The following is a 12,501-nucleotide window of genomic DNA, read 5'->3' as shown; positions in this document are numbered from 1 at the left end:
ATTTTAAAGTTATAATTGTTTAAATAAATTAAAAAAATAATGTATGAGCTTTTAAATATCCTCATTTTTGAAACATCGTATACATTTTCTCTATCACTGTATTATTAAGAGAAATTCCTATTTTACGATTAGTCGTTGAAGCAAGTAAACCCGCAGGCAGAACGCATATCTATCCATAATTTTGCATTAATCTAATTCTAACTTGTTTCATATTGATAAATGTTACAAAACCACTGACACTGCTTAACCGTACAGCCACAGAACAAAACCAAAGAAACAAACCATCAAAAACTAACCTACATCTCTCCAGTCGCAATTAGCATAGATTAGTTATAATTTTACAAACTAATTTTATACAACAGTGCAAAGTGCATCAAAATAAAGTAATCATTCAGTGTACAAAACAGTGCAAGACAGTACAAGAATACAGTGACCCCATTTACAGTGTACAAAAATAGAGTGCAAACATTTACAGTACACTTGTTCATTATAGAGTGTAAAGAAATAGAGTGATACGAACACGATGACCAGCCTCTAAACAATCGGCGGTAGATCAAAATGCTAGCAATGTCGACACTTATGATGCCAGCAGCAACCATGACGACGATGACGAATGCAGGACCGATACCTGTGGCGGCGGCAACGAAGCTGGAGCCGAAGTTACTGCAACTGCCGCATCCAGCTCTGATGCCGCAAATACAGCATCACCATCAGCATCAGCATGGGAACAATAATAAACTAGGTATGCTTATCTTTAACTTAATTATTGAGTGATAAAGCCAACGATCAATTGTAGACGTATAAAATTAGTTCTAAGGTTGCCTAGCTATGTGAAATCGTTGCGGTGAATTTCGTATCACCTATTTAATACTAATACAGACATGCTTCTTAGTCTGCTCCCAGAATTATCCTTTACTAGCTGCTCCGCGCGGTTTCACCCCCGTAGCTCTACTCCTGTTGCAGTTGGTCGTAGCGTGATGATATAATATACCCTACAGCCTTCCTCGATAAATGAGCTATCTAACACCGAAAGTATTTTTCAAATCGGACCAGTAGTTCCTGAGATTAGCACGTTCAAACAAACAAACTCTTCTAATTTATAATATTAGTATAGATTAATTAAGTTAATATCCTAATACAGTCGGAAACACTTCCAACAAACTAAAAATCATTGAAATCTGTTCAATTGTTCTATAGGTACATAACTGTGCTAACATACGTTTCTACTATACCAAGAATATGTTAGCAACCGTTTTTCCATTTCTCATTTATTTTGTCGAGTTGATATCGTCTTTCTCGATAAATAGACAATTCATCGCAAAAACACTCTCGATTCGAACAAATAGTTTCTAAGATAAGCGCGTACAGCGCGTACATACAAATTCTTTTTTACAAAATAGTACAGAATAGCTGTAGGTATACCCTGCCACGCTTTGCTGTCAGACATTAAATGGATGCGAAATAAGGATAATATAGAAGGGTCTTTGAAAAGTGTATCGTGTCAAAATTTGAACTCAATCGATACTGTTTTTGAAGCGTACAGAACAAACTTAATGTTGACTATTGAAGTGAAAATTCTTTATGCGCGTTGAGAGTAAAATTTTAAGGACACGTCATGGCAACAGCGTCACGTCATGTAGTAAGGTGATGATTTTGATATCTCTGAATCTTGCTAAAGAAGTTCACTTGTGACACGTGTACTCGGCCCACGCTCTTTTTTGTATTTTTTTTGTGACGATTTTAATCTAAACTACTGGATCGATTTCAAAATTGCTTTTACCATTTATAGACAATGTTTTTTTTTTATATGAAAGAAGGCAAACGAGCATGTGGATCGCCTGGTGGTAAGCAATTCCACAGCCCATAGGCATCTACAGACGTGTCCGAAGATGTGTCGCCGACTTTTAAAATTATCAGCGTACTAGATTTCCGCCCGCGGCTTCGCCCGCGTTTGCAAAGGAAAACCCGCAGAGTTCCCGTACCCGTGTGTGTGATTTCCGGGATAAAAACTATCCTATGTGTTAATCCAAGTTACCCTCTATATGTGTGCTAAATTTCATTGTAATCGGTTCAGTAGTTTTTACGTGAAAGAGTAACAAACATCCATACATCCATACATCCATACTTACAAACTTTCGCCTTTATAATTAGATATTAGATTATTTTTCTCTGGTGAAATCGGGTAAAACCAGAGCTTACGGCTAGTATTTTGTATGTAAATGATAGGTAACATAAAATAGCATAGATTAGTTATCTTTCTCTGTATAATGTTTAACAGTATTTAATTCAGTATCCCTTCGACCGCGTAATTTACCTACTTACAAAAGTTGAACAAAGTTTTCGCTTCACGTAATTTTACGCTTGACTGTAAGATTTTAATTAAAATAACATTTTCTGAAAAAGTTTAACGTATTAATATATATTTTACACCATCGGGAGGAAAAATCGGTTGAAGTGTGAAGAAGAGACAGACAGACAGACAGATAGTTTCTTACACATTCGCATTTTTTGTAGCGAAACTTCGTATGCACTTGAGAGTAAAATTTCATGGTCGCATCATGGCAATACCAATACCGTCACTTCATGAATTAAGGCGACGATTTTGGTGTCTTTGAATATTGCTAAAGAAGTTTCACTTTAAACACGTGTGCTCGGCACACACATCCTTTTTTTAAAAGTATAGGCTAAGAGTATAGGCATATAGCTAGCGGATATGCTGACCAGTTTTAAAAGGCCCTTTCTCATTTGTTATTATTTACAACCCTTAAATCATGCTACAGCGACATAAAAACCATCATAACATTTTTATATCTTTTTTTATATCCCAGGTAAATATTGTTGGAGAGAATCCTCTATAATTTATGGCGACATATTACGGCGAAACGTATTGTCTATGCCTTTTATTAATATGCTAGTTTTCTGCCGTGGCGTTTATTTTTAACCCCGACGCAAAAATAGGGGTGTTATGTGTTTGACCGCTATATGAATAACATGAGTGTGCGTCTGTCTGTTCCGCCGTAGCTCGCAAACGGGTTATCCGAATTAGATGCGGTTTTTTTTTTGTTAGACAGCATATTTTCCGGAGCTGGTTCTAAGATATAGTGAATCAAAATCGGTTCATCCATTTATAAGGTATATATTTCTAAAAACCTATTCGCATCTGCCGGAGGCACGAATGTTCTCCAATAGTTATTTATTTATTTATGATATACCAGTGACAACAAATAAAAGGGCATTGTCGTTCAGTTACAATAATCTTAATCAGTACAAATTACTTCAACTTTTTTTACGCGGTAAAAAATGTTCTTTCTCAAGGTTTAGACTGACAACGTAAAGAAATTATGTATTATTGAAAGCCAGATTTATTGCTTCTAGTAGGTGTCAGTCATTAGTCAAATTTTATTAAAAAAAATTATGTCAGAGCAAGCAAAGGAGTTTTATTAAAATCGTTTCATTAGTTGCATAGGTAACTACAACAAAAAATGTTATTCTGTTCTTTAAAATCTTGTACACTTTAAATTATTATTAGTGCTTTTCATATCTATTTGTTGATATAAGTAAATATCATTTCTATTTTTAATAGAATCTTAAATTTGTTTCCGAATATAATAAAAACAATAAAAACGTTGTGTGGTTTTATGAAACCACGGTAAAAGTGAAACTTTTTTTTTTCACACTATAGACATTTAACTAAAAATTATCGTATTCGTACGTATCGTGCGTCACGCGACATGCGCTACACAGACTAAAAAGTTTGAGACGATGTAATAAAAGTTTCACTTTAATTATTGATTTATTTTAGAACTATCGCAGTAGAGAAAACTTGATACAAGTGAAACTTCTTTGGAGATTGTAGGAAGATTCAAAAATACCAAAATCGTCGCCTTACTGCATGACGTGATGGTATCGCCATGACGTTACCTTGAAATTTTACTCTCAACGTGCGTAAAGAAGTTTCACTTCAAAAGTATCAAATTAAAATTTATCCGTTTAAGAGCACACGCACATTCACACGTGTACCTAAAACAACCCTCTTTAAAAGTTTAAATTACAAGTACCTAACCCTTTGTCAAACTCCTGTAACATATACAACAAAATATGTCCTTTTATTTATATTTCAAAAGGTCTTTTAAATGTTATTTTAATAAACCTTAAGTCGAATATCAAAGAAAGGAATTTCGAGTTTGACGAAATAGATAAAGGGATTATGTCACCTTTGATATAATTATTTAATTTCAGATATTTTCGGGACTATTTTCACACACGGCACGATCTGATCCCACACTAAGCTTTCGCTTGTGTTATGCTGGCCATACACCATACTTCCTACCGTCCAATCGGCATGACGCTGCAGCTTGATCCAATCTACCTATAATATATATATATATATATATATATATATATATGTATAACTGTCATGCCAAATAATACCAAATCACTCCCACATACGCTCAGTTCTAACTGATCCAATCAGTAGCGACATGCCGAATGGACGATAGGAAGTATGGTGTATGGCCAGCATTATGGAAAACCAGATGGCTGATAAACATACATATATAATTTTAAATAAATACTTATATAGATAATTAACACCCAGACACAGCAAACATATATATGTTCATCACACAAATATTTTCCCCGGGTGGGAATCGAACCGACCAGTGACTTGGAAGGCAGGGTCACCACCAACCAAGCCAACCGGCCAGTCTAATTTATATACCATAAACTAGCTGTTGCCCGCAGCTTCGTCCGCGTGGTCAAAATATTTTTCATGAAACAAATTTTAATCACATATTTTGTCCCCTTGGGCACAGAATTTAGGAGTTTTTATTAGGTTTTAGACAAAGCGGGCGAAGCCGCGGGCGGTAAGCTAGTTTACATTAAAGAGAACCCTTCTGGTGACAAAACAAATCCTCTCTTTACGTATAAAACTATGTAGTAATTTGAAGATATATAAAAGTAGGTCGGCTCATTATGCGGTAAATTTATTACATCCCAAAAGGCACAAAGGGGCGGCTGCCCAAAGTTTGTTTTTAATTACGACTAGCGACCCACCCTGGTTTTCCACGCATGTGTTAACACTAAGTGACACATGCTACTTCGCTTGCTCTAAAAGGAACATATTTTTATCAATTTTGCGACCTTTTTTCGTTGATTCGAATATTTATGCACATTTTGTAATTTTCATTGATTCTACACTAGCTGTATCCATCCGACCGTAGTGTCGTAGATATAGATAAATAAAATAAAATCTATAGTCCGTATGTAATGTTAAAATAAATATTAGATTTTATAAGAGGTGGGTTTTCCTGCACAACACAAGAGTACTTTTTTATATATGCTGCACAATTTGCAGTATTTTTCACGACTGCTCCGTTCCTGTGGTTATACAAATTTTAGACCAATAGACAAACACAGAAACAATTATTATATAATTCGAAATAGTTTTTGAGATTTGCTCGTTTCGTTTTAACAAACAAATAATAAGTAGGTATTTAAATTTTTTTAAAGAATCGAAAGAAAATATGTAAGCGCTAAAAGCATATACCTTTGTATTATTCCCTTAAACTTTCATATCATACCTATTATTATAAATACTAATATTATAAACGCGAAAGTAACTCTGTCTGTCTGTCTGTTACTCAATCACGCCTAAACTACTGAACCAATTTTCATGAAATTTGGTATGGATATGATATTATTTACTTTTTATCCCGGGAAAATGACGCAATCCCAGAAATCCGACGGGAACGGGAATTAACTATGCGGGTTTTTCTTTGACTGCGCGGGCGAAGCCGCGGGCGTAAATCTAGTATTTCATATATATGCTACTAGCTTCCACCCACGACTTTGTACGTGCGTCCCGCTTTTTCCCCGTTCCCGCAAGAATTTCGGGAAATCCTTTCTTAGGGGACGCCTACGTTGTGACATCTACCTGCATGCCAAATTTCAGCCTGATACGTCCAGTGGTTTGGGCTGTGCGTTGATAGATCACTATATCAGTCACCTTTGAGTTTTATATATATAGATATGATATGCATTAAAAACATTACCTTAACATCGCGCAAACTTTAATATCATGCATAATTAAAACGCATTTAAAACCGTTAAACACAAGTTTGTAATAAAGGACTCGCGAACAAATGTATATTTTCAAAGCCATCTCCGTTATTGCATTCATCCCTTACCGGCTTACCCACCCCCTCTTGACAAGGGGGTTGGTATAAATGTAAGCGATTTGCGTATTTTAAAATGAAGTTAAACTGGCAAACAGTAGCTTAAGTACCTTAAAGTTTGATGGAAAAAAAAGTGAAGTCCCGTGTCCCCTAGTGTAGATAGACACACATACATCTGTTTCACTGATCCATTTCCTTTAGGGACAAGTAGGTGATCAGCCTTCTGTGTCCTGCCAGACTGAGACATTCTTTTTTTTTCTTCGTCTCAACCGGGAATCGAACCCAGGACCTCTCGGTTCTACGCTCACCCGTCAACCACTGTACCAAGGAGGCGGTCGAAATTTGTTGGAATAGTTTTAGTTAAACTAGTATTGGAAATAGAAAGCGTTTTATTTGCCACCATGTAAAATAATATAAGGCTGGTTGCAGAGCTTGACCGACCGTTAGTGCGTACCGTCGGTCCTGACGATACGCATCAACAATTGTATGACTATGACACTAATGCGCATGACAATACGCGTGCGTATGGTCGGTCTAGCTATGAACGGTTTTATGAATTTCCATACATATGACAAGCGCGACTGACGTACGCACTGATGGTCGGTCAAGCTCTGCAACCAGCCTAAATCCAACACGCAGAACAGAAAAAAAAGATAGCAATGGTGGCAAAAAGGGCTCCCCGTCTGCAAAGCAGCAACCATTAATTAAAATGTATTGCTGCACTGATTTTAGCTGATTTAACTATCCTGTTAGTGTACCACATTACTAATTAGTTACTTCGCTCTAATACTAGATACTATCGCGAATGTATGGATATTTGTTTCACAAAAAACAGCTGATCGGATCTGTATGGAATTTGATACAGCGTTACATACAATAATGATGAAATTGTAACGTCCTTCTGATATTATTATATTCGTAAAAGTTTCTAAGAATGTTTGGATATATGTTTGTCTTTTACGCGTAAACCAAAGGCCGTAGTTATTTTATATTTAGCAGTAAGTAAAGTATTATTTAGAAAAAAATGAATGTGAAATTTTATTTACCTAATGCATATATTTGCGTTATAAAATCATATTGTATATCAACCAGCCAAAACTGTTAAAATTACAATGCACACTAGCATATTATTTTTATACTGGACACAAACTAGATCACCTATTACTACACATTAAGTTTAAACAACTAAAAACCATGCTTTCCTATGATGATTATGTTGACCGATCCTTGATAAGTGTAAAAAGTTTAAAAAGTGGAGCAAAATCGAGTCTAGAAGCCAGTTAGGTACATATCTAAAATCAGTATCGTTGTATTTTCATATTATATTATTACTAGCTTCCGCCCGCGGCTTCGCCCGCGTAGTGTTTTTTCGCAATAAAAGGTAGCCTATGTTCTTTCTCAGGGTCTAAAGATTGTCTGTGCCAAATTTCATCAGAATCGGTTGAGAGGTTTAAGCGGGAAAGCGTAACAGACAGACAGAGTTACTTTCGCATTTGTAATATTATATACTAGTAGGGATTCATATATTAAGCGAATTTAAAGCAGATATTGTTTATTGAATTTGTCCCTTTGACTTAACTACACTAAAAACCCTTAAAAAATTCTTTCCACGAAGCCAGGCGAGTAATTACATATAGTTCAGGATACATCGCCTATTTTTGCAAGTGACTACTATCAAGCTGATTTTCCGTTTGTAGCTTTATTTTGATGAGACACCGAATAATTTCGTGTAGGAAACTCTCGATTGTGGTAGCTAACAGAGATAACAAGGATAAAATTTTTTGATTTGATGGTTCTCAAATATTTATTACGCAATTTGTAGGACAATATGTCTGTTGAATTATATAAACATTAACTAAGTGAAAACAAAAAAATCAGCTTGTTAGTAATCATTTATGATGACCTCGTTATCGATACACTTTGGAAAGGGGGACTCTTTGAACCAACCATAGATTTTGTAGGACAAATATTTTTTCGAATAATTTAGGTAATTATCTTGATTTGATTGAACAAAAAAAAATTCAGTTAGTAATAAATATTTGAGAACCATCAAATCAAAAATTTTTATCCTTGTTATCTCTGTTAGCTACCACAATCGAGACTTTCGTACACGAAATTATTGGGCGTCTCATCAAAATAAAGCTACAAACGGAAAATTAGCTTGATAGTAGTCACTTGCAAAAATGGGCGATGTATCCTGAACTAATAAAATACTACATCTCTGTCAATGTTTTTATGTTTTTGGCAATAGATAAAGACAATATACACAGCTATATTTTGGATGTCTTCCATGGATTGTCTTTATTCGAGTGCCAAGATGGCCCTTTATATAAGTTACATATATTCTTATTTAGGTCGTGGTTCATTGTTTTAGATTGAATTGTGTAGCAAAGATATGGTTTAGCTTAATATGTATTAATAAAAAGGGTATACTGAACACATTCATTAAAAATCTATACTAATATTACAAAGGCGAAGAGTTTGTTTGTTTGTTTTAACGCGCTAATCTCAGGAACTATTTGTCCGATTTGAAAAATTCTTTTGAAAAATTTCGATGAAATTTATAATGGACTACCTCAGTAACACACACTGGTAAAGAAACCAAATAACATCAAAGTCTTCTTAAATATATAAAACTCAAAGGTGTTTGATTGACTGACTGATATAGTGATCTATCAACGCACAGCCCAAACCACTGAACGGATTGGGTTGAAATTTGGCATGCAGGTAGATGTGAGGACGAAGGCATCCGCTAAGAAAGAATTTTGATCAATTCTACCCCCAAGGGGATAAAATAGGGGATGCAAGTTTGTACAATGAAAATCTTTTCCACGCAGGCACAACGCAGGTGAAGCTGCGGGGAACAGCTAGTCAAATTATAAAATTTTTTAACGTAACTTGTTAAAGATGTAGTAATATAAGTTTGTCCCTTGTCCCATACCCCATGTGGGGTATAAAAGGATAGAGTAACGAAGGGGGTATTCATTGTATTACACTTGTCAGCGAACCACTTTATAAGCTATTGTCTGATCAGTTGGTATCTTTTTTAATTGTATAGAGATCGGTTTTAATGGTTGTAATAAGTATGTTAAAAAACATGTTTTTAAGTTTGTTAAGGTCCAATTTTTGCTTGGTTAAAACGTACCTATAACTATGATATTCAAATAAACACGAATTGAAAAAGCCCTTAAAATTATGATTAAGATTTATCTATATACTACTATAAGAAAATGTGTGCGTGTACTAGTGTACACACGTAAGAAGTGAAACTTCTTTATGACCTTATTTTTCAAAAAATAATTTACTTTATGCAACTTTACAGAAATAAGTCGAATCACGCGTGGTACGGATAAGAAAAAGATGGCGCGTAACGGAAAAATGTTACACTAAATTTTTTTCCAACCCGGATAAAGAAGTTTCACTTCAATAAGTCGGGTTTTCCTTCCTGACGCTATAACTCTAGAATGCACGAACCGATTTCCACGGTTTTGCATTCGTTGGAAAAGTCTCGGGCACCGTGAGGTTTATAATAAAGAAAAGGTGTCTCTGGTGGCGAAACAGAGTTCGCCTGGTTTGCTAGTAATTGATAAAATAAAAAAGCGTGTGTGTGCCCAGCACACGTGTCAGAAGTGAAACTTCTTTGGCAAGATTCAAAGATACATCGCCTTACTCCAGGACGTAACGGTGTTGCCGTGACGCAAACCTTGATATTTTATTCTCAACGCGCCTAAAGAATCACTTCAATAATATGCATGTTTCTGTATGTATGTATGTACTTATTTAACTCGTTTCATCAATTTCGTTACTTTCTCAAGTGATTCCGTTTCGAGGATTGAAAAGCAATCAAATAATTGACAAACAAAGAGGGTACAATAGATTTTTATTGTTTTCCTTTTATCGCTTACGATAACGTGGATTTTCTGCGCTTTTTTATAAAATCAATTTTCTTATACAAAATCCCTTAATATTTTTTCAATATAAATATCAACAACCCATATTTCCACTACAGAAATAAATATGTATCCTAAACTAGCGGTCCGCCCTGGCTTCGCCCGTGCCAGTACATATTTACGTTTTCTCTACATAAAAACCATCCTCGTACTTCAAGGAATATAATAAAAAAAGAATTATCGAAATCAGCCGTTCTCGAGTTATGCGCTTACCAACACATTTTGCGATTCATTTTTATATATAAGAGAAGAAGATAACATTTTTTTTCTCTTATACGTACGTGTATACAGGGTTACAGGAAAAGTCGATGTAGATCCGTTAAGGGCATGTAGTACACATCATTTCTGAATGATTTCACTATGTAACCCCCCATCCTAAACTTAACCGTTTTCGAGATATTCGAGTTTTAATTTTTTTTATGAAAATGCCCAATTTTTCGGCTATTCAATTGAATATTTTGAATATTTTTGACTCTTATGATTATTTTTTTTGTTTTTTACATGAAGAATGAGATGCTTAATGACCTCAATGACTAAAATTGCACGTAAGTTAACTAAATAGGTCATAATAGACGATCGAAACTTAAGAAAATAAGTACAAATTATAAAAAAATATTTTTCTTTTCTGGATATCTCAAAAAATTATTATGGCACTTGCTCTGCAGATGTGCTTAAACACATCTACATTTTATCAGCTATCCAACGAGGTATAACACTCTAGGGTATTTATTAACCTCAAAGGTGAAACTTAGTTTCTAAGGCTACATGGCAGTCAGAATAAATAGTCCTTATTTAATCTAATTAATTTGACTTAAGTTCAGCATCATCATTTCAGCCTACTGGCTTCCACTATTGAACATAGGCCTCCCTCGGCTCGGTACAACCTTCATGCATCCATCGATATCCCGCTATCCTGACCTAGGAGATCATTCAGTTTTATAGCATTTTTTTTGTTCACATCGTCGATCGTACAAATAATGACCGTACGCCAACTATTTCTTGAGCGTAAGTGGCTAGTTACTGGCTATTGTTTGGAAAATAACGTTATCGTTGCGTTGTTAACGCTAGTTGGCATACAAAGTCACTCACGCTCAACTCATAGTTGGCATACAGATCGTCGGTGATTGTAGTAAGCTAAATGAAAATAAATCAGTTCAAAATAACATTTAATCACCTAATGTTTTTGAATAAAATTTTATAGTTCATGTTCTACGTGTCCACCTCTATTTCGCACACATTTTCTCATTCTTTCACGTAGTCCACTTTTCACTACACCATGTGGTTAATATTCTTCTTATGTCGTTAGCAGCATTAATTATCCTTTCTTTGAGAACTTCCACTGACGATATGGGGTTGGGCACACTGTAAACGAGGCTCTTCATGTGCCCCCATTCATAAAAATCAATGGGGGTCAGGTCGGGATATCTTGGTGGCCAGGGTAAAGGCCCACCTCGTCCAATCCATTTGTTAGGATAGTTAGTGTCCAACCATTCCCTAACGCTTCTTCTGAAATGAGCAGGGCAGCCATCATGTTGAAACCACATGTCCCGCAGTAATTGTAATGGGAGATCATTAGTAGATCACCTAAGTCACACACATAAGTCGTGTGGAAATCCGAAAGCACAATAATTCGCATCTACCATGGACGAATCGCATGAGTAGACTAAAATGGATGGCAAGCAAACAAACGACCAAATACAAAACAATGGGTATGTTGTATCCCCAAACTTGTTTTTGCACATTATTTTTCTCACTCTCATCTGCATAAATTGAAAGTTGTCTCGCTCACATGCACCGGATTAACTTGAAGGACAATAGCCGAGGGACCCGTTAGACCTACTATCTGAACCTTTTCAACTATGTTTTTTTCTATGAGTTTAAATACAACCCTAGGTTGTTATACCTCGTTGGATAGCTGATAAAATGTAGATGTTTTTAAGCACATCTGCAGAGCAAGTGCCATAATAATTTTTTGAGATATCCAGAAAAGAAAAATATTTTTTTATAATTTGTACTTATTTTCTTAAGTTTCGATCGTCTACAATGACCTATTTAGTTAACTTACGTGCAATTTTAGTCATTGAGGTAATTAAGCATCTCATTCTTCATGTTAAAAACCAAAAAAATAATCATAAGAGTCAAAAATATTCAAAATATTCAATTGTATAGCCGAAAAATTGAGCATTTTCATAAAAAAAATTAAAACTCGAATATCTCGAAAACGGTTAAGTTTAGGATGGGGGGTTACATAGTGAAATCATTCAGAAATGATGTGTACTACATGCCCTTAACGGATCTACATCGACTTTTCCTGTAACCCTGTATTTTAAAATATGTAATATAATATTATTAATAAACATCTATTAAATAAGTTT

At 35.1% G+C, this 12,501-nt stretch overlaps 1 protein-coding gene across 1 annotated transcript in view; it reads left to right on the top strand.

Annotated features, from left to right (window-relative positions):
* Positions 1–337: 337 nt before the first annotated feature.
* Positions 338–12,501, top strand: part of LOC123704718 (nucleolysin TIA-1) — a 41,290-nt gene continuing 29,126 nt past the window's right edge. Inside the window, exon 1 of the mRNA XM_045653160.1 lies at positions 338–742. Within this exon, the coding sequence (XP_045509116.1) occupies positions 559–742 (184 nt within the window). The 5' untranslated portion in view covers positions 338–558. The remainder of the gene's footprint in view (positions 743–12,501) is intronic.

The sequence above is a fragment of the Colias croceus genome, chromosome 30, assembly GCF_905220415.1.
Source record: "Colias croceus chromosome 30, ilColCroc2.1".
Taxonomy (NCBI): domain Eukaryota; kingdom Metazoa; phylum Arthropoda; class Insecta; order Lepidoptera; family Pieridae; genus Colias; species Colias croceus.
This window is presented reverse-complemented; position numbering and strand designations above follow the sequence as displayed.